This window comes from Lissotriton helveticus, chromosome 7 (assembly GCF_964261635.1).
Source record: "Lissotriton helveticus chromosome 7, aLisHel1.1, whole genome shotgun sequence".
In the NCBI taxonomy this organism is placed as follows: Eukaryota; Metazoa; Chordata; class Amphibia; order Caudata; family Salamandridae; genus Lissotriton; species Lissotriton helveticus.
In genome coordinates, this window is record NC_136068.1 from 977,717,002 (window position 1) to 977,744,484 (window position 27,483).

The following is a 27,483-nucleotide window of genomic DNA, read 5'->3' on the forward strand; positions in this document are numbered from 1 at the left end:
TGTAGAACGGCCCCTGAATGGACACATTCAGTAGAAAGTTTTGGAAAAATAAAGAAGCGCCTCCCTTTTAGTAATACCAACTTGTCTTTATATAGCACAATTTTGAAGAACCATGAATAACAGGTGAAACTGTCCCGAGCTCCATGTTATTCGAATAATCGGCCACAGAAGGATGAAAGGATGAGTTGGTCAAGCCTGACTTGATACTGATATTATGGGTAGGGCCTTCACTCGCGGCGCTATCTGACAGGCATTCTTACTCTAATTACTATCAGCAGCAGCAACCATAGCAATAGGATCCCAGTGTCCCAGATTGTCCACCAGTGTGCTCTTTCAGCAGCATCTTTCTTTCATCCGGGGTGGACGTAGAGAGGCCTGGCTCCTCGACCATGAAACACAGGTCCCTTCAGTGGATGCACGAGCCCACTGAGCTACTAGACCCAGTCACGCTTTTAAAGCATGCCTTGCACGTGAATATCTTTTACTGCTATGGTAACCAGCTCTAGTGTGCGACTAAACTCATTGTGAAGGCTGAAAATCCCGTTGCATTTACATAATCTGTTTGCTGTAACTACAGCGAGAAAAGCAAATATTGAACGGTTGAGGTCTCAAATGCAGGTGTTTATTTCACATTCAACCACCTGGCGTTTGCACACAAAGATTAAAAAAAGGTTTTACGTGCATGCAAAAAATATTGGCTTCGGGTGCTCAGCAGAAACCTATCAACAGATGGAAGGAAGGCGGGGTAGAGCAGAGGTGAATAAGTAGGCAAATGGACTAGCAGTTAAGGCAGCGCGGGTAGTGGTGAAAGGGTGGACAGTGCACACAGGGAAAGGGAAACTGGCAGTGTGAAGAGGAAACCGGAAGCGTTCACCTTGTTAAAACTTGGATGTTCTAGGATCATTTCTGGTCTATTATGTAAACCCTTGTCCTGTGAATGTTTGTGCTACCGCCCATCTATAGTCTTTTTCCACTCCCTTCTTCCCTTCTACTTCTTATTTCTGTGTCTAATCACTCTTTACTGCCATATATTTGTCTAATGTGCCACTTGGTCTTTTTGTCGCGCATACCAGCAGGCAACATTTGCTGAGCCGCAATGAGACCAAGCCAGTACCTCACGCAGCAGACCCAACTGTTCCCACACCAGTCATACTACAACCACAACCCTCTCTAATCAGGAATACCTGCCCACCTGTCACTACCCTGGACAGCTCGAACGCTACAGCGCCACACTTGTGCCATGCTAGTCACTTAGCCATAGTTTGATTTTACGACCCCATGTCACTTCCTTTATCTTCACAGCGATAGTGAGTACCTAAGCCTCTATATTTCCATTTTAAGAGCTGGCTTCAAGTAAGTGCACCATTTACTTTGAGAAGGCTTCGCGTTGTAGCTTGAAAAAGGAAATTAGTTTATGAGTAACTCAGAGGGCACCAAGGAATCGATCAAAATAAACACTTATCACTGGCACTCAGGGCTTGCATCAGTGGTCCTTGAAACTCGCCTCCCAGCACGCGCGCGCACTCCAGCTGCATTGTGGGAGGAGAGTAACAAACACCATGTATCCCCTCACCAGACATCACCCGCCGGTGACACCCGGTCCTTCGGGAGTCGCTCGACACTGTGCGTCAAAAATCTACATTGCATGGTAAAAAGAAAAGCAGTAAGCAACAAATACCGGCCTGGCAGGTGTGCCTTTACAAATGTTGTAGAGCTTTATAAATACACGGAACATCAGGGAAATCCTAAAAAGCGCCGACGGCATGGCTCCTAAATGTTACAGAATATAAACAAATGATGCCTACACATTTCTTGACTGGGGAATGTGGCAGGAGTTCCGCGCCAGTGTTTTTTTATCGCTACTCTGAGTCTATCCATTAAGAAATGAGTCCACGTTTTAGGACTCACTTCATAAAGCTGTGACATCAAGTTTTTTCATTCATATACGTCTGCATTCCACGGAAATTCGTCATCATTTTTTGCACAATCTTATCCGGCAAGTTTTATATAACAAGCTGTCAGCGTGCACACTCCCGAACTTCCGGTTTCGGGATGTGCACGCTCACGGCTGTCTTGAGGCGGGAGCTGGCAGCAGGAGTGGCGGCGGGTGGCAGCAGAAGTCAGGAGTGGCGGCTAAGGCCGCTGATGCGGTAAGTGGGGCATAGTGGGGGGGAGGGGTGTGTGTATGTGTGTCTGTGCGACTGTGCGTGTGTGCGCGCGTCTGTCTGCGCGTCTGTTTGTGTGTCTGTGTGTATGCGTGTCTTCAGCTGGCCTGCATAAGCGCGTTCACAGACCAGAAACGCCGCGTGTTCCCTGACCTGTCTCCCTTCAGAGCCAACTCCACGACAATAGGTCGAGAGAGCTCGACCTAAAAAGGCATGGTTTTAATGTTTTCAGGAAGGCAGACTGATTGTTCCTTAGATATGAGCTTAATGCTTCACAAAGGTCGTCGGCTCTACGTTCTGAAGGCTGTTTGCCCCCTGCTTTCGGTTGAAACTGGCTTGGAATATCATGTTTGCTTTTCCAGCCTATAGATGTGACTTCCAAAGAAATGGAAGTTCCCTCACACGATTTGGCGATGCCTCAAAGTAAATTGAAAGCAATCCTTTGTTCCAGAGGATGTTTGGACTAAATCTCATATACAAAATATTGTGTGGACAAATCGTGTCAAGAATTTCAAGGGTAAAAATATTGTGAACGTAAGTTTCTATGGGAATGCAAAGTTTTTTACTATGTATACATATATTTCTAATTATACTCATATATATATTTCTTTAAGTATATATATATATATATATATGTACATATACGTATATGTGTATATATATATATATATATATATATATATATATATATATATATATATCTTCAAGGAACCTAGATGTGGAGTTAAGAATAGAAAATCTATAATTTGCCCTAACCTGCCTGATATTTTGGTCCTCGATAGTTTTAGCACGATATTCTGTCCACACGATATTCTTAATATCAACATTCAATCAGACAACAGTGGAACTCTTTCGAAGCTGAGGTATGTCAAGACATAATTTATATAAAACACAGTTTATAATTCTACATAGGTGACTCTGTTGACCCCATTTATATCTGGAATGTCCGCACTTGACATAAACGAGGCTTCACATATGACAGCTCACCTGCAGACATGATAAGGTTGACCATTAATACCATGCTACATAATATATGAAAATATCCACCTGTATTACAAAGAAACGCAATGAAAATTGCTTAAATAACAAGCTGCAGAGGCCATAACAACGTAACTTTTTGGCCCCTCTGTAGTCACCATGATCAGGCCAAATAAATAAATCAAGACCAAAACGTATCAACATGATTGGGAGAAAACATGGAATGTATCAAATTGTAAAACTGATAGATATTAGAGAGAGAGAGTCCGAGAATGTATTTCTCCTATTAGGAAATATCCTCCTAATACAGTTGAGATACACATGGAAATGTTTGCGTTTGTACTATTAGTGTGAAAATATTGAAAAATACACCAATTCACTAATGAATATCAGTGCTGTTTTTTTGGCCTGGTTAAGATATGTCAAGGTAATTTTTATTAACTGAAATTAATAACAAAAAAATGGAATGGAGCGGTCAATTAATTCACTGAGCCCAACAGGTAAACGTTTATTCTTTCCATTGAAAGAAGACTTTATCTGTTGCAAAGTTTTAATTCCCCAATTTCCTAAGGGTAAGGGGGATTCCTTACACTTTGGAAGTTCTAACTGATACATAGATTAGGCAACAGACTACAGACCCTGGGCGGATTCATGGATCGCACCTTTGAAATCTGTGTTCTTTTGGTTACAATGATTCTTCCAATTATTGTAAGCAAAGCCTTCTTATTGGGAATCTGGCTGCCCTTTTTTTGGTGGTATTTACAACAAGGGGTGGTGATGGACAGAGTCTCTGAATTAAGCAGAATACTCTCACCCAGTCAAGAGATCAGGGCTAGATCCAACACCGTTTTTTAGCTCATTGCACCATCCCAGTTTCAGAACCTGGCTGTATGCAAATTAGTCTGTCCCTGGCCCAGTGCATCATGGGAACAGGGCAGACCAGACTACAAAAGCCAATTCTTACACTGGGAAGGAAACAAGCTTCCGGGGACCGGTTTCTGGCATTTCAGCCGTCTTCGGCCCGGCTTGCTTGAATCCTGATGGTGCAATGAGCAAGGGACTCACATCTGAGTATACCCTTCCACGCTTAGGGTGGACAAAAATATTTACAACAAGGGGTGGTGATGGACAGAGTCTCTGAATTAAGCAGAATACTCTCACCCAGTCAAGAGATCAGGGCTAGATCCAACACCGTTTTTTAGCTCATTGCACCATCCCAGTTTCAGAACCTGGCTGTATGCAAATTAGTCTGTCCCTGGCCCAGTGCATCATGGGAACAGGGCAGACCAGACTACAAAAGCCAATTCTTACACTGGGAAGGAAACAAGCTTCCGGGGACCGGTTTCTGGCATTTCAGCCGTCTTCGGCCCGGCTTGCTTGAATCCTGATGGTGCAATGAGCATGGGACTCACATCTGAGTATACCCTTCCACGCTTAGGGTGGAAAAAAATATTTACAACAAGGGGTGGTGATGGACAGAGTCTCTGAATTAAGCAGAATACTCTCACCCAGTCAAGAGATCAGGGCTAGATCCAACACCGTTTTTTAGCTCATTGCACCATCCCAGTTTCAGAACCTGGCTGTATGCAAATTAGTCTGTCCCTGGCCCAGTGCATCATGGGAACAGGGCAGACCAGACTACAAAAGCCAATTCTTACACTGGGAAGGAAACAAGCTTCCGGGGACCGGTTTCTGGCATTTCAGCCGTCTTCGGCCCGGCTTGCTTGAATCCTGATGGTGCAATGAGCAAGGGACTCACATCTGAGTATACCCTTCCACGCTTAGGGTGGACAAAAATATTTACAACAAGGGGTGGTGATGGACAGAGTCTCTGAATTAAGCAGAATACTCTCACCCAGTCAAGAGATCAGGGCTAGATCCAACACCGTTTTTTAGCTCATTGCACCATCCCAGTTTCAGAACCTGGCTGTATGCAAATTAGTCTGTCCCTGGCCCAGTGCATCATGGGAACAGGGCAGACCAGACTACAAAAGCCAATTCTTACACTGGGAAGGAAACAAGCTTCCGGGGACCGGTTTCTGGCATTTCAGCCGTCTTCGGCCCGGCTTGCTTGAATCCTGATGGTGCAATGAGCAAGGGACTCACATCTGAGTATACCCTTCCACGCTTAGGGTGGACAAAAATATTTACAACAAGGGGTGGTGATGGACAGAGTCTCTGAATTAAGCAGAATACTCTCACCCAGTCAAGAGATCAGGGCTAGATCCAACACCGTTTTTTAGCTCATTGCACCATCCCAGTTTCAGAACCTGGCTGTATGCAAATTAGTCTGTCCCTGGCCCAGTGCATCATGGGAACAGGGCAGACCAGACTACAAAAGCCAATTCTTACACTGGGAAGGAAACAAGCTTCCGGGGACCGGTTTCTGGCATTTCAGCCGTCTTCGGCCCGGCTTGCTTGAATCCTGATGGTGCAATGAGCAAGGGACTCACATCTGAGTATACCCTTCCACGCTTAGGGTGGACAAAAATATTTACAACAAGGGGTGGTGATGGACAGAGTCTCTGATTTAAGCAGAATACTCTCACCCAGTCAAGAGATCAGGGCTAGATCCAACACCGTTTTTTAGCTCATTGCACCATCCCAGTTTCAGAACCTGGCTGTATGCAAATTAGTCTGTCCCTGGCCCAGTGCATCATGGGAACAGGGCAGACCAGACTACAAAAGCCAATTCTTACACTGGGAAGGAAACAAGCTTCCGGGGACCGGTTTCTGGCATTTCAGCCGTCTTCGGCCCGGCTTGCTTGAATCCTGATGGTGCAATGAGCAAGGGACTCACATCTGAGTATACCCTTCCACGCTTAGGGTGGACAAAAATATTTACAACAAGGGGTGGTGATGGACAGAGTCTCTGAATTAAGCAGAATACTCTCACCCAGTCAAGAGATCAGGGCTAGATCCAACACCGTTTTTTAGCTCATTGCACCATCCCAGTTTCAGAACCTGGCTGTATGCAAATTAGTCTGTCCCTGGCCCAGTGCATCATGGGAACAGGGCAGACCAGACTACAAAAGCCAATTCTTACACTGGGAAGGAAACAAGCTTCCGGGGACCGGTTTCTGGCATTTCAGCCGTCTTCGGCCCGGCTTGCTTGAATCCTGATGGTGCAATGAGCAAGGGACTCACATCTGAGTATACCCTTCCACGCTTGGTGGTAGGCATGGGCAGCCATCGCACACCGACCTGGTCATGAACGCCACATGTTGTGCAGCACGCTCTGCGACAGAATTGCAGGTGATACCAAACCTGCACTGTGAGGTGCTGAAAATAAGCGATGAAAATAAGCTCATGGACATTTTATTCTTGGACGTACTGAATGAGAAGCAGCCGAGTGGGTAAGTTACTGTTAGAAAAAGCAGGAAACTGTAGGTCTAAGTGTATCTAACCGACAAATTCTAGAATTCTGGGCCGAGTTGATTATCTTTTTTCTATGTGACTCCATTATTTTGCCAAAACTAAGAACACTTAGATAATTACTACAGACTAGGGCCGAGCACTACGTCACAAAAATATAACTTTGGTAATTATTCTACAGCTGCTGTTCCTTTTCCCAATAGATCGGTATGTAGTTGATATCTGCATAGGTTACATCCAAACACCAGTTTCAATGTCCTCCGCTTCCCTGCTCCTTGGCAATCTTATGACACTTGTATGACAAGATACCATCTGCATTTCCCCAGAGCCTGGCATAGTTAGTCTACTGAAAAGGCAGACCATACCCACCACTCCAAACGTGGAAATATATTCCTCAAACTCTCCTCCATACCCATAACGCTCGTCTTGTATTCTACCAAAGAAAACCCTAATCCAAGATTTCCGTGCCCAACAGCATGAACATAAATATAGGAGTGAGTTTCATAAGGAAATAGAGGGTCTTCCAGCAAACATAACACACTGCTGAAGCTTTCATTACAATCAGCTCACCAACAGCTTCAGTCCATTCTCCATTCATATCCCAAGAGTGGTGCGTCCACCAAAAGAGACTACGCTAGACTCTTCTGTGCAAAAGACTGCCAATAACTCTTTTTGGAGACTATAGTGTGGAAATTGATTGATTTATGTGCAATGCTATGCATTAGATATCAATATATGAGGTAAATGCCGAATGTGTAGGCATGGGCAGGACATGTATGTATATAACACTAATAAAGCTATTTGTATAGTGTAAAGCTAGCTGCACAGACGGTTTAAGGTCTGAGGGACAGTTCATGATCATTTATAATAGGAAACCTTTAATGAAATGAGACAGTAGTGTCATCAGAAAGGCTGTGTCTTCATGTTCATTTCAGAATCGCTTGGAGGTGGAAGTAGTTCTGGTACTAAAGAGGATGGACGTCCGGATCACAGGTGCATAAATGAACAAGAAGTGCCGCCTTTTAAAAAAAATTCTTGTGAGCCTATATAAAGAGATTTTTGTAATTTTTAAAGTTGGTCCTTTTTTCATTTTGGTTACTTTTTCTCTCTTCGTAGTTCTCTAATCCTGGGCAATGTCAGCTTTTGCCTTAAACAAGAGCACCTGAAAACAATATTGTAATAAGTTTCCTTCGGAAAGGGAGCAGGGAAGAGTGGCCGGTGAGATCACACTAATAGTGCTGTGAATTTTCTCTTCCCTCCATTATGTATCCATACATAATTCTGATTTATTCTACCCCTCAGATCTCTCTGCACCATGAAGGATATCATGCAAGTCCAGTGTCATCTTCTTTTTACACTACACTTTTAATTCCTATATTTTAACACTACTAGTTACCTCAGCCGAGACCCTTTTCTCCACTTAAATTAGGTTAAATTAATGAACAGAAGCCCCATGTCTTTCTCAAACATCACACACGGAGAGGTGGGGGTGGAATCTACACTCCTCTTCCCAGGCTCCCCCCTTCCAAACAAAGGATTTGATGATCCTTAAACAAGTGATGGCAAAAGTAGCTGTCTTCTACTGACAGGGTGGGGTCTACAGACAGGTAAGAACTGCAGGCATTTCCTCCTCCTAGCTACAATAACTAGGTGCTTCAAAGCACTCTGTCTCAGCATTGAAATTTGGATTACTACACATACATTATGCACACTCTTGATCCCTTTGCTTCTTCCTAGGTTGTTCTTTAATTCTTCCGGCACCATTGGGGTCACTGAATCTTTCTTGCAAACAATCATAAAATATCACTGGCTTCCTTCAGCCATGCATTACTTATTCCTACATCAACTTCTTAATGTAAACCCTTCACATGACACCTTCTTGACTATTTTTCATTCATTGTGGCCAAGCGCACACTCCTCTCTTTGGCCCCACACTCTTGCCAGGATCCAGCCTGGATTATGTCTTGCTTTAGTGATGTCATCAGACTTACCTATATTCGAGTGCTTCAGAAGGCGGCAGATCCTCGCCTCTCTGTCAAGCTTCTGATGATCTGAAATCCAAGAGCATTCTTCATTAGAACAAAAGTCATTTATTTGTTATTGCAAGAAAAAAAACTATTTATTCATGAAAATATTCAACATTACATTTTGAACAGTGGCTAGAGCCAGTATGTGTTTCCTTTACCCTATGGGCCAATACATTTAAGAATAGCCTACATGGTTGGAATATACCATTAATTTAAGACATACTTTTTGTGTGCACATTATCACGTGTCATTCTAAACAATATGCTGATTGTCCAAAAGACACTAAAAGCTAAATTAAAAGAACACAGGGTAATTCCCGAATGCAAAGCAGGACTATTCCATGGAGTCACAATCTGCAAATACTTATTTGGATTTTGACATTGCTGGTCAGATGGAGGTTTGCCCAAAAATTACCTCAGATCATAATCCCATTTTGCTAACTGTCCTGGGTAAAAAGGAGCGGGGTACGAATCACCATCAATTTACTTTTCCACAACATCTACTATTTGATACAGAGTATCAATCTTATGTTAGAGGGCTATTAAGAGAATTTCTCTGCATTAATAAAGGGTCTGCCTCAGTAGCTGTGGTTTGAGATTGTATGAGGCTATTAATAATATTGTGGTTGGTAAGATTGCTGGGGATAGTGCGATACCACTCAAATTCTATAAGGTGTTTAAAGACTTTTTAATATCAGAATTCAACAACTTGTGTAGTCATACGGTAAATGGTGGGGATGCTCCAGCTTCTTGGGCTTCAACAAACTTGGTAATGTTCCTTAAAAAAGACAAAACACCAGAGGAAATAGGTTCATACTGACCAATATCATTGATAAATGCGGATACCAAGGTTTACTCTAAAATCTTGCTGATGCGATTGGCTCCTTGTCTACATAATTTGGTATCTATACAACATGGTTTTGTTCCTGGTAGAGATCCAGTCGCTCATATTAACACAGCCATAATAGCATTCGATGTGGCAGGGAATTTGAAAAAACAAATCAGCATGATAAAGCTAGATGCCGAAAAACCTTCAACCTGGTTAATTGGGAAACACTATGGGAAACACTGGCAATATTTGGACTTGGTACCCGGTATATTACAATGATTCAGAAGCTTTACAAAAATCCTATAGCTAAGGTTATCGTCGGGGGAATCCCTTCTTCTCAATTTTTTAGATGCAGAGGCACACGTCAGTGATGCCCGTTATCCCCTATATTATTTGCGTTATATATCGAACCATATATCTGACATTTTTTAGGTAATCATATTATACAATCAGTAAAGATGAACAAAGTAGAGTTAACAGTCCCGGCTTACGCAAATGACATCACAATATTTGCCATCAATCCGTTAGCATTGCTGCAGAGTATATCAAGGGAAGCAGAATCATTTGGCTCCTTCCCTGGATATACGTTTAATTTGTCCAAAACAGAGATTATACTGAACATTAAAGCATGTATTCAGTCTCCAATGGTTGTCAAGGTGGCTACTTATTTGGGTGTTCGTTTAAGTGGACTTGTGGAAGAGATTATTCCACTTAACTACAAGCTTCTGCTGAAAACTGTAGCTATGAAATTACAGACTTGGCATTGATTTCCTCTCAGCAGCTTGGGGCAGTGTAATGTCATCATGATGAATATATTACCAACATTTGTATACTTTGTGCTATACCACTTCATGTCCCTGATTCTTTTTTTAAAACGCTTGAAGGTATAAACAGAAGTTCTCTCTGGAACTATAGGAGGGCAAGAGGTGACAGCAAGTTTTTTAAACTTCAGTATAGGCAAGGGGGCTTTAACCTATTAGACCTCAAATTATACTTTGGAGCTGCGTTTGCTGGTAGGATACAGTGGCTTCTGAAAGGAATTGAGGCTGGCATAACTATGCATCGATATCAACTAGCACTTGGTCCAGATATCAGATATTCACTCCACTAAATGACGGACCCTAATTACTTCAAAAGCGTTAGGTTTAAGGTAGTTAGAGATGTAGTTTGGATTTGGCGGGAGATCAGCCTTAGGTACTCGCTGCCTATATTACACATGCATACCACTTTAAGGTTTAATCCTCTATTTCCGGATATCTTTCATGACTTGGTCATAAAGACGTGCCTACAAAAGGGGTTATATAAGCTTGGGCAATTGTATGATTTGAAAGGGTTTAGGACCTTCACCTCATTGCAGGAAGAGTATGGGCTTGCACATAATTCCTTTTTTAAGTATCTTCAAGTAAGGAATTACTTAACCCGTGGCTGTAACTTGATTGCTGATTATGATCTACCTGAAATTCTTACTTATCTATACTCCTGATCTAATACAGTAACTTTTAGCTTTTTTAACCAGAAACTACTTTCGGACGTATCGGATGATAGTCTGGTAACGGCTTCAAAGTGGACAGAACTCTTGGAAACTGAAGTATCTGTCACGGAGATTCAGAAGGTATTAGAGGCAATAGATCAATTGGTGGTATCAGTCAATCTCAAATTACAGCAATTTAAAACTATATTTGTGACATATTACACACCTTCGTATTTTTAAGTGGACACGGACCCAAGCCTCAGAGAAGGTTTTCTGTCCGAAGTGCCATCTTTTAGCTGCTGATTTATCCCATATGTTTGTTGAGCGTCCTAAACTCAAATTTAGGGGCCGATTATGATAGCGGATAATCCGCATCCTCCGGGCCGGCGGAAGCCACCGCCGGCCCGGAGGATGCGGATTATCCACTGCGGACTGGAAAAAGACCCACCGCCAGATTAGGATGGCTGGGGGATATTTTTTCCGTCCGCAGATTTTCCGCCGCGGTCGCCTTCCGACCGCGGCGGAAAAGCTCTAACATGGCTGGCGGTGTCTATCAGACACCACCAGGCATATTAGGATGTTGGCGGTCCTATGCCTTTCCACGGCTGCATTTCCGCCGTGGAATGGCATATGGACTTTTCTTTGGGGGCCCGTTGCGGGGCCCCCAGGGGTGAAGGGGGTGTGGGGGGTGCACATGGGGGGTACCTATGGTACCCCCCTGCCTTTGCGTGCACGAAGCGGCAGGCACCGCGCGGTGCCTGCCGCTTTGTGCATGCAAAGGCACTGCTTTCATTTTTAACATTTCGGCGGGTGCTGCTTCAAGCAGCCCCCGCCGCAATGTTAAACATACAGGATGTGACCGCCAGGGTGGCGGTCACATCCTAATTTGCAAGGAGGGACCACCGCTGCCCCTGCGGACGGTCCCTCCACCTCTGGGGTGGCGGACGGATGCAGGTCCGTCCGCCATCCTAATAGGGCCCTTAGTGTGGTGAAGTAATTCTAACCTTTACAGCTCGGCTTGGGTGCAATCTCCGACTGGAAAAAAACACCTGCTTTTGAGGTATAAAGAGGGTCTGTATAGACATCTCAGCGCCCTAGTTACAATTATATTTGTTTGTGCCCGATTATGTATTGCCTGTGCTTGGATTGATCCGTATCCACCTAAGGCTAGTGAGAGGTGGGCATCTCTACGACAAATATATGAGTGTGAATGAGCAGTTGCTAAAGTTAGGGGCTGACGTTCCGTTCAGAAATTTGAGAAGATTTGGACTAGATTTCATTGGAATGATTAGGTCCTGTTCTATTTGTCATCATTACTATTATGGGTTGTATTTATATGGCATTGTTATTAATTTTTTGAGCACTGTCCTTTTTTCCTACACCCTGTAGAAATGATGTTTTGGCGTGAGAGCAGCCTTAGGTACTCGCAGCCTATTTTACATGTGCATATGCCTTTATGGTTTAATCCCCTATTTCCAGATATCTTTCATGATTTGGCCATAAAGACGTGGCTACAAAAGGGGTTATATAAGCTCGGGCAATTGTATGATTCTAAAGGGTTTAGGACCTTCACCTCATTGTTCGAAGAGTATGGGCCTACACATAATTCCTTTTTTAAGTATCTTCAAGTAAAGGATTACTTAACCTGTGGCTCTAACTTGATTGTTGATTATGATCCACCTGAAATTCTTACTTATTCATACTCCTCATCTAATACAGTAACTATTAGCTTTTTTGACCAGAAACTACTTTTGGATGTCTCAGATGATAGTCTGGTAACGGCTTCAAAGTGGACACAACTCCTGGAAAAGGAAGTATCTGTCACAGAGATTCAGGAGGAGTTACAGGCAATAGATCAATCAGTGGTATCAATCAATCTCAAGTTACAGAAATTTAAAACTATTTCTATGATATATTACACACCCAGTCGTATTTTTAAGTGGACACGGACAGAAGCTTTGGAGAAGGTATTCTGTCCGAAGTGCCATCTTTTAGCTGCCGATTTATCCCATATGTTTGTTGAGAATCCTAAGCTCAAAACTTACTGGGGTGAAGTGATTCCAGCCTTGACAGCTCAGCTGGGGTGCGATCTCCGACTGGAAAAAAAAGACCTGATTTTGGGGTATAAAGGGAGTCTGGATAGACATCTTAGTGCCCTAGTTAAAATTATATTTGTTTGTGTCAGATTATGTATTGGCTGTGCTTGGATTGATCCGTATCCACCTAAAGCTAGTGAGTGGTGGGTATCTATCTCTACGACAAATATATGAGTGTGAACAAGCAGTTGCTAAATTTAGGGGCTGGTGTTCAGTTAAGAAACTTGAGAAGATTTGGACAAGATTTCAGTGGAATGATTAGGTCCTGGTGTATTTGTAATCATTACTATCATGGGTTGCATTTATTTTGCACTGTTATACATTTTTTGATCGTTGGCCTCACTTCCTACACCCCGTATAAATGAAGTTTTGTCTTTTCCCGCTTTGGCAAATATTTATGTATTATGAATTTGATTGCTGTGTTAAATAAAAAAGAATAATAAAAAAAAAAGTGTTTGGCAAGTGAGATACATTAACCAAATAGCAATGAATACCCTATCTACACTATTTAGAGTGCTTAGACTTCAATGCACACTTTGCATAGGCATCAGTGCTTTTATGGCAGAAGTCTTGTATCTGTCAACCTGTAAATCAACCACTAAGTCCTGAAAATCTAACTTACTGTATCTGACTTCAAAACAACAAGCTCATCTAACTTCCTTGAGAAAGCTTCTGACAATAAATTCCGAACGATAAAAAAAAGAATTTTGACATTGCGTACATCAGATTTTTGGGCATAAAACAAGTTTTGCCTAACAGACTAGGAGGAATCATCAACATCTGTTAAACGTTTTAGAAGCATAATAGATACCTACAATAGAAATGGTAACCAACATAAATACATTATAACTGCCAGCTAATTATAATCATAATCTGGGCGCACGTATCTCTCACATTATTTCCTCCATCACACCATTAAGCACTGCGCCCCAAGACATGATAAAAGCACCACTCTGGTCACTGGCCCACAACACCAAATGCTTCCCACATAGGCTCTAAAGAGGAGAGGAGAGTGAGAAAGAGGTCAGACCTTTAAAGTTCCACTTTTCAGTCCAGACATCCCCTGACTGACATTCAAACAATGCTGCAAGATGTTGAAAGCTCTGCAAAAGCAACTAAACACAGTTGTGATAGAAGACACCTACACCAGATCACACATTAAGTAGATGCAGTACGGAAACATCATTTATCCGGCAGTCTTTACAACGACCAGCCTTCACAACGAGGTTAGGACCCTGCATTCGACGTACCCATGAGTTACTTTACCAGGCAAGTCATTAGGGGGTAAATTGTTGGACTTGTGTTGGATTTTTGTAAGTCCAACACCTTCCCTACAGTTGCGTAAACTGGAGTTGGAATAGTAATTTATACTATTCTGAAGTCCAGCGCCCCCTAAAGCAAGTCGTAAAATACATTGTAACGTCGCACACGGGGTACTAACTGCGTTGTAAAGGCGTGCGGGGTAAATGCTTACGGGGTTCCGTCATACAACCATGCCGTACAATCTAGTTTGAATTTCCTATTCCAGATGACTCTTCCTTAAGACCACATCTCAACTGGGCCAGAGTTAGCAAGAACGGGAGTGAAACTGAACTGTAAAGAGCACATAAAGAGCAGTGGTTTTTGAAGGCTTCTCACAAATGAGAGAACAATATTCTCCTAGTTGTACATTGGGTCTGCTTCCTGACAGCCTCCCACCCCCCTTCCCTCCCCCCCCCCCAAGCAAACAGGCTCCCCTCAGAAGACCCTCATTCTCTTTGAATGTTAGAGCTGGTAATTTAGTGCAGAAGCCCATTAAGCAAATTCAGCTCTCAAGAAGCGTTAGATATGATAATGATTCTCTTTTCAAACCTGATTTCACCCAATTAAGCCACTTCTGTTTTTTGAAGACGCTGTGTGTTTTCGCGCTAATGTGTCACACGTGATCGGTTTTAATCCACACCCCCTCGAGTGACTGGGGTGGATGGTGGAGGGAGGGAATATCCTTGCCCTGCATAAGAGCTGAGATGAGAAAGGATCAAGAGAGGAGCTCTTCTGTCCCACAGTGTGATACAAACGTAGTGGTGAGCAGGCAGAGCAGTGCAAGCTTCATCACACACAGAACAGGTAGAACACAGAAATCACCAGGGCGAGCATCCCTCATGTACAGCACATGAACAGCCTGGGCGGCAGCACAGCTGTCTTCTCTAGCACACAAGCTCAGGTACAACACAAGCAGTAAGGATGTGGACACGTGCAGCATCAGTGCAAGCCTCCTTCACACACAGAAGTGAGAGGACATGCTGCCAGCACTGCCTGCTTAGAACACGCTAGCAGCACTGCCTGCTTCCATCATGAACAGCACAGGCTCAGCACTGGGAGGATCATCAAAAGTGCCAGAGTACCAGAGATGGTATGGTGCAGAGAGCATGAGTCAAACTACACTAACAATCACATAAAGGACAGGTGCAGCACAGACAACAACCGTGGACATTAACTATGAAAGAGAACAGATATAGAACAGACAGAAGAAATGCAAGCTTCCCTTACACATAGAACACATGTTTTATACCAGCAATAGCCCACGTTTCACCATCAAACACTCAAGCAGGAAATTAATTCACTTGCACACTTTGATGCTGTAGAGGTTCAGCCTGCAGTAGCACGGTACGCTTCAATCACACACATAACATCAACAGCGCCAGCACTTGCAGTGCAAGCTTCCCTCACACAAAGAACTGGTACAACAATACATGAAACAAAGAAAGTTTTTTTCCGCATGAAACAAGCAAACTGCAGGTGACAGCAGTGCAAACTTCTCTTACAAACACAATATGTGGATCCTAGGGTGTAGTCTCAATAGTGCAGCAGATGCAGTGACACTGGAACCGAGGGGTATGAAGGATAATCAACACTGTAATTATGTTTGCATTTTACTTCCCAACTAGGGGTGAAAGAACCATTTTTCTTACTTGCATTAGAGCCCATGGCACCCTTACAACTAGGCAAGGCTGAACTTTAAATTACACCAGTTTAATTGGCATAATTTCATCAATTTCATGTTTTACCTGTTACATATTCCTATGCCATATCACTTAACCCCCGTTTATCGTAAAGTTATAGCACTAGAGCATGGGAACAATGTGTACAACCAGAACACAAAAGGCTGATGTTCATGGCACTTGTCTTTTTTGCACTATTTTCAGCTCAAACAATTGATGTAAGGATGCATTTAGTGGTAAAATGTTTCTTAAATGAAAATTTTTATTTTGAGCAATTACAAGTTATTTCACAGGATAAAAGACACTGTATTTCTGTTTGTAAATTGGAATACAAATACACAGCACAGGTTTAGACTAGCGGATTAACAGGCAAAATAAATAAAACAAGAAAGGAGAAGGTGGGTGCACTATTGTATGAGCAAGGAAGACAATACCAGATTCTGGATATATCAATCGATCAGGGGTTTATAAAGCGTGCTACTCATCCATGAGGGTCTCAAGGCGCTGGGGGGGAGCAGCTCCGGATCCGTCAAAGAGCCAGGTCTTGAGCTCCTTCCTGAACGTGTGCAGGGTCCGGTAGCGTCTGTTCATAGGGAGCTCGTTCCAGGTCTTGGTTGCGATGTGGGAGAAGGCTCTCGCACCTGTTCTGTTTCTGCGGATGCGGGGGACCTCTGCCAGAGCGAGATCGGCGGAGCGGAGGTTTCTCTTGGGTACGTGGAAGAATACTCGCTCGTTGAGGTATTTGGGTCCGATGTTGTTGAGGGATTTGTAAGTGTGTGTGAGGAGTTTGAAGGTGATCCTCTTCTCGACGGGGAGCCAGTGGAGGTCTCGTAGGTGTTGAGTCATGTGTTCGTGACGTGGTGTCCCGAGGACGAGTTTGGCTGCGGTATTCTGGATGGTTTGGAGTTTGTGTAGAAGAGTTCTATTTATTCCGGTATATAGGGCATTGCCATAGTCCAGTCTGCTGGTTATGAGTGCGTGGGTGACAGTCCTTCTGCAGTCTGGGGGATCCATTTGAAGGTCTTATGGGGGATGAACAGGCAGTTGAAGCTAGTGGACATGAAGGCATTGATCTGGCATATCATGGAGAGGGAGGAGTCAAGGATGATGCTGAGGTTTCATGTGTGGTCTGTAGGGGCGGGTGGATTCCCAAGGGCGGACGGCCACCGGGTGTTGTCCCATATAGACAAGTGCAATATGGATGCAATAAGAGTTCTTAAATATCAGTTTATGAGAATAAATTAACACATACAAGAAATACTTATAGATACCCTTTATAATCTGGGAAATATTGTGGAATAGATTTAAATGGGCTAACAAAAGCCAACCTGACTAAAATGGAGTACCAAATTTGATAGATTTTGATACCATCATTTAGTCATAGATAACTACAATCTAAAAGAAGTGGAGGTAGATTATGATTGAATATTTGCATAATACATGTGCTTCCATTTCCGTAGGCAATAGATTAAGTAATTTTAAAAGAGGAACTTTTGAATGTTTCTAAAACTCATTAGACCTAGATGAACGCTACACAGAAATCTATACAGCTCCGGCTACAGAGCTTTTTTGAGCAGTTTGACATGCTTTTTATGTAAAACTACGCCACAGTCCTGGAAGGAGCAAATATTAACTTTAATCGTAAAATACGACAATGATCTCACAAAATTCTGAAGGGTGCTGCAATATACTGATAAGTCAACAACAAGGTCACTCCATTCCTCTTGCACATTGATCTACAAGGGTGTGCACAAAGCAGGCATCTTTATGAGCAGATTCCAACATTGTCTTACTAATCAATATGGCAGCCCACATTTAGCAGTAAATGTAGGGAAGGAATTTTGACGTGGTCAAATGAACTTTCCTCTGGCCATCCCTGACAAAGTTAGCCTTTGGCAATATTTAAGAAAGAGCTACAAGAATTGTGTGTCTCATTCAGCATGTATGTTTATTACTGGGCAGTTGGTCGTGAGATTTCCTATATTTGGCTATTTATAGGTACCGCTTGGTGAGCGCATCAGACAAAATTATTAAACTAAACCAACTCCGTCTTGCATCAATCGTGGGGTAGTGCATTGTACTGACTTTCAATTAAAATGGCACTTTGCAGAGTTTAGCTACTGATGACATAAGAAGACTAGGGACTGAGATACGATGTTCTCATTCCAGTCTTGGTGAATGTTTCTCAAGGTTACACCTGCAGTGGCAAGAACAGACTGTTTTTTTAATATTATCAATTGTGCCAGGAGGGAGGTGTTACATGTTTAATAAATGCACAACTGTCTTGTTGGCTTGAGAACCAAACTCCTGCATACATTTCCATTGCTAAGGATGGGCATAATTATCTGTGCTTAGATTTTATGTTTCAGACATTACTTGAGCATCAGCTGGCTGTGTATCATTCAGATGAACAAACTTCACTCTCAAAGAGCAATCCTGAGAATTAGTTTTATTTTAGAATTTGGTGTTGACACTTTATTTCGAAACAGCTACTAGTAGAAGAGTTACGAATATATAGCTCATTTCAATTATTTACATTTAAAGGAGGAGAGCTCTGGGTGAAATTGTACTTTGAGTCTATCCTTTTTTTCTCCATGAAGGAAGATTGGTGCAAAACAAAAGCTATCAGATATCGTTTGGAACCATTTGAATTACATACAACAGTTTTTTTGTTCTGTTCCCTAGTTTTGATAAGGGATAACAGATACTGTATAGGCTTGAAGATACTGAGAACTCTCAAATTATTAGGGAGTTGGACTTGCAAAGTTTGAAATAAAGTTTGGCCGTGTTAAATTATAATAATGTAATACTGGGGGGGGGTCTTATCTTCAGGATTCTCACATTTTCTTTGGCTTCCAACTTGGAGGTCTTATCTTGAGTATTGGCTGAGAGTGCCTTCATTAGACTTGGTTCTCAAATTCTGATGGATTGTTGCCAAAATCTGGCTCATATTACCAACATAGCAAATATTGGTTGCTTATTCTACTCTTTCCTATTACAAATAACCTTGTTATTGGCCTCAAACTCTTGAAAAATATGGGAGGTTCTTTGAAGGAAAAATACTTGTTATGCTTTTGCCAGCTTTTGGAGGCTGGAACATTAAAGCGTTATAAGACACTCAAAGCTGAGTTAGGAGGGCTGGCACAACTTAAACTGATTTCCAATTACAGATTTATTCATGACGATTTTGGCGTTAGAGGGCTTGGTTAAGAATGACTGAGACCTGGGCAAGTGCATTTGTGAGAATAGATGCCATCAGAAACTGTTTGCATTCACACAACTTCTGTTGGCCTAGGGTTGTTTTAATGATGTGGCATGGCATCACTAAGTTCATAATTGGGTGTAAACTCTGACTCTAGAGAGTATTCTGTGTTTTTACAGAGCCTTCAAGCCTGCTAAGATCAGGAGACACCCTCATATTTGGGGAAATTATGAGTTTGTCAAAACAGATTAAAGTTTAGATGTCTCAGAGCGAAGATTGGTGAAATAATAAAATTCGAAAGGAATTTAAATAGCACTTGTAAACTAAACAAACAGAGACAAAAGAACCAGAACTACAACGATGGAACTAGTTGTGCAATTGTTTAGTTGTACAAATTGATATCGTCTGATTTGGTTCCCGTTAGTTTTTGCTAATTTTGATCTATGTACACAAAGCCAACTCCTTATTCTTTCAGAGTGGCCTGGCCTCTCACTGCAGGTATTTCCCCTCCACGTTAGGAAATACTTTCCTCAGAAATTTACTGCTCATCCTGTGAAAAAACCCAAATGCAATTTCCTCCAAGAACCCCTGTCCTTAGATTGTAAAATCTAAATGGCAATCTACTGTTCACTGATGCTTTGTTTGCATGTGATGTTATAGTTTACTCAGAAACTGGGTCCCAATTTAATACAAGCAGCAATAGGAATTAGCCCAGGCTTCTGTTCACTGATTGTTTCAAAATAATGCCCGTGGTGCAGTAGCCGAAGAGTACTGGGAGGCTTGAAACACTTTGATGACCATGATATGACACTAAGCATTACATAGTCTATTTTGGAGTTGTTGCTTTTGCAAATGAGTCTCCAACAATTCCCTGCTAAATTAAGTTTTAGTTGTGCCTATGGTTGTCTGTGGGTGTGATTTTTCTGTCTTTTTTGCTCTGAAATCATATTCCTGGGAGAGGATTTCTATGAAAGCGTAATGACAAAAAGACATTACTAAGTCAGATGTATCACCAAGATGGTAGACTTCATTATCACCTCCTTTAAGAGGCTAATCCGTTGCTGGAAGAGATGTGGATGGCAAATGGAACAGGGTGAGTCCATCAATTGGGGCTTGTCTTCCCCTTACTGTTATTTCTTAGTTACTAGAGCAACAATAAGAAGATTCAGTGGGAGATGCTACTGCTTGATCTCTTCCCTGAGTCGACTATATCTTGGGTTCCAATACCTTGAATAAATATTACTTAGCAGCAGCTGACATATATTTCTTGGCCCAACTACTTTAAAGAGGATTAAATAGTACAGACATGAAAAGATAACAGAAATACTCTAGCACAGCTATCACATTCATAATAAAATTAATAAAAATAATTAATGTTCAAAACTTAAGTTTCATATTCTACCATCTAGGACGCAAAATGAAGAAAAGATTTGCTTATATAATCAAAAACACTCACTTTAAATGAGTTATTTAAAAATCTACAGGTAAGAGTAACATGTGTTACCAATATGGTTAAGTAACAACAACGCATGAAAAAATTAGAAGTGGACAAACACTAGCAAACTTTTTTCTGCAATGCTATATTATAAACTCTTAATTCATATGCAAATTCAATATAACAAAGTATCTAAAATATCATCTTTACATTTGTGCAGTGCCTCAAGATAAACTTGTCATACAACTCCACATCAAACAAACCAAATGTAAACCCTGTATTCAAGTTGCTGAGGTGATCATACACTCAACTTATACAAAGACATTGGGAATTCCCTTTTGCATGGCAGCATGTGTGAATACTGAACAGTATGAGGATGAAACATTTATACTGCGTAGATGTTGGTTATTTACGTGTCAGACCTGAAAGTTAATCCAGAAGTGGTTCCTACGAACTAGGAGACACATCTTGGTTACAAAATACTTAACTGTGTCACCAAGCTAAGAAAGCTAAATGGCTAGAGTATAGCAACAAGTATTGATAGTTATACTTACGCATTTGTTTGAAGTCCTATTTTAAAGCCTTATTTTTGAAAATGAAATAAAATTAGCAACTACCCGGTCACTAATCATGTTGTTTAAATGAATAAGAATGAAAAGATTAGGGATGAGTATTTAAACTTGTCATCAGGGTTCCAACCCACAGCAGATTTGTAACACATCTGTCGGGGATATCTGCTATGTGTATTGAGCCTAGATATATAAATAACCATGCAGCCAAAACCAAAGAAAGCTCTGAAGCACATTATCTGTGTGGTGATTACAGTAGAAACATTTTATATTCTTTCAATATGGAGCCTGAACTGTGTACAGCGGTTAGCCAACCTGTGCAATAAGTCTTGTAGGCCTGGGAAGACAGCTATATGTTGAAAAAGAAGACAAGGCGTGCACTGTGATTTTGCTTCATTGTATAGCTTTAGCACACTACGTTAGACCAAGAGCACTGTGCTGACTCGAGCTCCTCCAGTGATATTTAAAAAAAAGGTTTGGGATGTAATTTAGTTACACTTGACCAATAAAAGGACCTCTTTTCCACCAAACTACACTAGTTCTAATTTGAAAGGACTATTGCAAAAACTAAAACATGTCTCAAGGCCCAAGCTTAAATAGAAGACACACTACTTGCTATTTATGATTTATAAAGCACACACACAAGCTTCTTGGCACTATAAAGGACAAGACACGCTAAACAAAGTAACTAAATATTAAATGCACGCTTAAAAAGATGAGTTTTAAAAGATTTTTTTAAAGTATGGATTTATAGGTGGATGTTAGGGCCTGATTTATATATCAGTAGATGGGTTACCCTGTCACAACAGTGACGGATATCGCGTCCATCATAATACAAATCACATAAGATATAATGGAATTTACATTTCTGCTGAAGGGATATCCGACACTGTTGTGACCGAGCAACTCTTCAACCGAAATATAAATCAGGCCCTTAGTTCAAACTGGAGTTTATCCCAGTCTTTTATGGCAGCGTATGAGAAATCACGACTGCCAATAGAAACTGTCCTGATCCGAGGGGTGAAGAGTAAAAACTTGCCCGTGGAATGAAGATATGAATGAGGAGGGTGTAGATGATACTTTCAAGCCACGTTTAAGTAGATTTGTGGTGCACCATCGTGTTTACAATGACCATCGACATAAACAGGGCACTGTACTTCAATGGTAGCCGGTGTACATGATTTAGTACAGGGGATATGTGATTACCAATGAAAGATTTAGCAATCAAGCAGGCTGCAGCATTTTGAATGTGCTGAAGCTTTCTGATAGACTGAGGGGTAGGACCAGATAACAAGAACTGCCATAATCAAGGAGTGGTTTTACCAAGGTAGTAATGACTTGCATATGGTATAGAAATAAAAGTCAAGGCTTTTTTGAGGATATTGATCTGCCAATTGCAGGTGCTTAAGGCCTTTTTTTAAATCTGAGGGGTTAAAATGCAGTTGTCATCCACCAATACTTCCAGGTTTTTTACCACCAGTACAGGAATGGGTGCTACCAGACACATGCAACTAATTTTAAGAACTACAGACATTAAGGGTCGAACTACAGACATTAAGGGTGAGGACAAGTTGGTCCACTCATGACACTAATGCTTACCAAGGACCATAAGCCAATTAGCTTTGAACATTTTCTACCGTGGGGCCTTAAAGCACATTTAAACATTATTTTCATAATGAACACTACCATCAGTACTAAGAAGTTTCTGTAGATTCTTGGAGGGGATTTTCAGGGAACAATGTACAAACCTTATCATGATTGCTACAGGTCGCCAGTGTCCGGTTCGTTAGTTCAGCAATGCTAACATTTTCCCTTCACTTGTATGTCTGATGTGGAGGATACCTACCCTAATGTCTGACATTTTTTGCCTGTAGTCTGAGTCGTCCCCTTGTGTGCAGTGAGTCTTGAGCCTCCAATATCATCTCCCTATTCTTTGACCTTTCCCTTCCCCCTGTGTTCCTTATAGGCAGTCAGTTCTGGAATGGTCAGGTAACTACTGAATAAACAAACGAGGATCCTCAAGGAATCATTTCTAAGCTAAACTATGATATGGCTGGAGGATCACATAAAATGCCCAATTCAACTCAATTAATTTAGAAAACAATGTATTTAAATATAGTTGCATATGCAAATAAATTAAAAAGTGGCCTTGGTTCACAGGGCGTGCATCACATCATCAATATTCAAACGTATTTGCAGAAAATCTTTGAATTGGCACGTATTTGGTGAAAAGTCAAGAATAGTGGCTGGAGGTGCTCAGTTTAACAATGAGCCATAATAAGATGTGGAACTTGGCAGCTGGACAGTATGTCAAGTAGAAGCTGGACTAGTTAGTATTCATGACCTGTCCAAGAGAAGAATGCTAATCTTCAAATCCCAGTTGAAAATGAGTCGGTCTTCATCAGGACAGAAGCAAACTGGATATGATGAACACCACGTTATGTATTAACAGTAAAGGTAAAATGACCTTCTATTTCAAAAGTGCAGGGAGGTACATTTAGGGGATTGGCAAAAGTCATCCAGGTAAAACTATGGGATCAATGACAGTTTTAAAGATGATCAAGGTGCAGAAGACTATGGTATTCCACCATACCCTGCACCATGCCTCTGTGTTCTTGAAACTACCCTGTACAACATTTAGTCATGCATAACTAAGACTGCGTGTACCCTCATCGTGCGTGTGTCGCTGCAGTCAGAGCATTCATAAGGGTAGAGATTTAGTGGGAATCATCCAACCAATGATCCCGTTTCAAAATAAAAAAAAATAGTGCACAAAAATAAATAAGTGGAATCTGTACTTGAGAAGGTGGCACTGCTGGTCTCTAAGAACTGCAGCACACCTATCGATCCAAGGATTATTTGTCTCACTATTTTTGTTTGTGGATCTTGAGATCTCAGGATTTAAAAAAAGAAATTGCAGGATTATGATGTTAAAACAAACTATGAGGCCAGGAAGATAGAGATGTACTCACATACTGCATTTTGTAATACATTTAATAGTAGTATACCAGCACTACTCACATACTACAAAATAATTTCCACAAACCTACCTGCACATGTCTCTGCTTCCACCCCTCCAAACTTTGATGTGGAGAGATCTGTGCCCGATGTGGAGATCACCACACACACATGCGCCAACGTTTTAGTAGCAAATGTGTGAGGGACTAAGGGTGAGACTGGAAAATGGAGACTACTTACTACTTCAAATGGGAGGGGTTTAAGGGTGTAGGCAGGGGTTAAGGGAGGACTCCAGTGGGAATTAGGAACAGAAGAGTACCATCCACAAAAGAGAAAGCCCATTAAGATTCCCAAACTGCACTTCTAAAATTACTAGAGCTAAAACGTACCCACAACAGGTGTAAGCATACTCAGCTTAGACCTAACGAAAGCCCGGCACCACACATAAGGTTAACAGTTAAAAGGGCATGAGTAGGGCTCCCCAAAGGTACTGACAACTCCTAAGGTATTTGCAGCTATTCCCTCAACTGGGAGGGTAAACTATTGAACTCCTAACAAAAGTTAAAACATAAAAACCTTCACCCAGGCAGAAAGATCATACTGTTGATTATGTCTCTGCTTGATGATCTGGAGAATGGTGGACTATGGATTAATATGCATTGGCATGAAGCCCAGCTGGGCTGGCAGTTTGCCAAGAGCACAGGGCCATATGCCTTTTGTACCAAGAGCTGGAAAACCATTGCATAAAATACTATGTTCAAAAGAAAAAAGACATGATGAAGGTGTTGACATAAGAATTTGATCAAAAGGGGTACACTAAGCATTGAAAGGATTTAATATCACTAGAAAATGTCATTCTGTAAGAATTAAAAGATTTGAATAAAGATCAATGATGTGATATCCTTGAAAGGATCAGCAGCAGATACTTGGCGCAGGCAAATATTATATATACCGAATCCCAGTAGAAGGCAGAAGCCGAAGCGCGTCGGTCTGGGATATGAACTTTATTTGTGTATTCCAGCACTGAAAACAAAAGTAATATTCACAAAAATATTAAAAACAAGAAAAAAATATAAAAAGGTGGGCTTGCTTTAAAATAACCACCGGGTGGGCCTGGTCCTGAGGGCATATGCTAATTACAAGAGGGGGGCATTCAGGGCCCCCCTCCCAGGGCTAATCAAAGCCTTGGGGACCGCCACCTCCCCAGGGCTATTTTCATTATGAATGCTGGCTGGGGTACCTCGGGCCGAAAATGACCCAGAAAGGGGGGCCACACAGGGACCGCCATCTCCCTTGGGCAAATTTGAACAAAGAAGGCCTAGATGGCCCTGGGGACCCCCCAGGGCCGGCTCCAACAGTGTCTCAGGGTGCCCACCCGGGACATTGCGGTTTGCTATGGCTTGGCGGGAGCAAACAGTGTGCTCCGCTTTGAGCAAGCAAGAGCAAAATGCTCTTGCTACCTCAAAGTGGAGCAAACTTTGCTTTTACACACAGGTAGCTGCATGTCAGCAGTTCCCAGTGTATAAAAGCAATGTCAACTTCCACAGGAGGCAGAAAGCTGGCAGGGACCGCGGGGGCCTTTATGCTCCCCCCCCATCCCCAACAAAGAGTCCTGGTCCTGGGGGATGGGGCCCCCGGTCCAGAAAAGCCTGGGGGAGTGCACAACCCCCTCCCCCTTTTGAAAACAAAATGTACAAAAGGCCTGGCCCCAGGGAATGGGGGATCCCAGGAGCCGAAACTGGCCGTGGGAGGGGGCCCCAACCCTTTAAAATAAATAATTTTTTTTTTTTAAAAGGTGCAAGCCCAGGGTTGGGGTACCTCGGGCCGAAAATGACCCAGAAAGGGGGGCCACACAGCCTTTAAAAAAATAAATAAAGGCCTGGCTCCTGGGGAATGATGTTCACGGGGCCAAAATCGGCCAGGGGACTTCTCCTGGCCCCTTCGGCCAGTTTGTGGACTAAATATGTCACAGCAGTGAGGCAGAACTGTAATTTCTTGGGGGAAACCTTGTAACCTTTCATTGCTAGGTGGCACAGGACAGCAATAGTGTCCTGTACGCAAGCATCCCTTGAAGGTGAGGCCAGTAGTAAATCATCTATATACTGGATAAGAATTGAGCCTTCCTTCAGTACCAGGGAGTCTAGATCAGTATTTAGTGCATTCGTAAAGATGTAGGGTGATTCTGTAAAGCCATGAGGGAGCCTTGCCCATGTTAGTCTCCTCCCTTTATAGCTAAAACTAAAGATATACTGGCAGTCTGGGTGCAAGGGGGTGGTAAAGAAGGCAGGGCTCAAATCCAGCACTGTGAAGTGGTAAACAACCTTTACAACGCAACTTTTACCACGCAGTGCCTTTACAACGCAACTTTTACAACGCAAACCATTACAACGCATTGCGCTGGGGGGCACTCTAGGATAGGGAATGGGTTTAATGTACTATCCAACACCTTCCCTACTATCCACGGGGACTGGAGTTGGAATAGTAAATTAAACAATTCACTATCCAGCGCCTAAAAGCACTATGCGTTGTAATGGTATGCGTTGTAAAAGCATGCGATGTAAAAGCATGCGTTGTAATGTCATACATCCCTGTGAAGTGTGTGGCTGTGACTGGGATATTGGACAATATTGTTGCTGGGTTTGGAACTACTGGGAAGGAAGGTATCACTGTTTTGTTCAATTCCCTCAGATCTTGTGTAAAACGGTATACGGGGGCCCAATCCGGGCCATTAGATGCTTTCTTGATAGGGAGTATTGGTGTATTGCATTGGCTAGAGCGTATCTCCCTTATTATTCCCTGCTTCAGGAGGTCCTGTATTACTGGTGCTGTGCCCTCCTCCCCTTCCTTTGAAATTTTGTACTGTGGTACTCTCGGGAGGGGGGCTCCTGGCTTCAATTTAATATGTACTGGCGGGTAATTCAACACCTGTCCTAAGTCATTTGCGCTGGTAGCCCAGACTTGGGGTGGCACACAGTTGTGCAGCTCAGAGGGTATGGCGGGGTCAGTGCAGGTCATGAAAGCTTGTAACATCTGACCATTAAGTCTCCTTTCTAGAAAGACCCCTGTTGGTGAGCAGTGTATGGTGCATTGTAATTTACAAAACGAGTCCCTACCTAGCAAGTTCACTGGGCAGAATCTGCTGAGGATAAACTGATGGTTCAGTTATGGTGCCTACCCTTAATTGTAGTAGCTGTGTGAGATATTCATCGATTGGTTGTCCTGTCATTCCGACTGCTGTAACCTGTATTTCCGAAAGTGGTGCCTCAGGCGTCACTGACGCCTTTAGCATTGATCTTTGAGCTCCTGTGTCTATCAAGAAGGGTACAATTTTGCCCAAAACTGTTCCCTCTACATACGGACCTGATTGATCCACTGCTATGGCTGGAGCAATTAAGCAG

General features: G+C 42.3%; 1 protein-coding gene across 2 annotated transcripts in view; it reads right to left on the bottom strand.

The window, feature by feature from the left end:
* The window catches only part of CAMK2A (calcium/calmodulin dependent protein kinase II alpha), a 602,280-nt gene that overhangs the window by 383,857 nt on the left and 190,940 nt on the right, over positions 1 to 27,483 (bottom strand). For both annotated transcript variants that reach the window (XM_078653588.1, XM_078653589.1), the window contains exon 3: positions 8,510 to 8,569. In XM_078653588.1, coding sequence (XP_078509714.1) covers positions 8,510 to 8,569 — 60 coding nt within the window. The remainder of the gene's footprint in view (positions 1 to 8,509; positions 8,570 to 27,483) is intronic.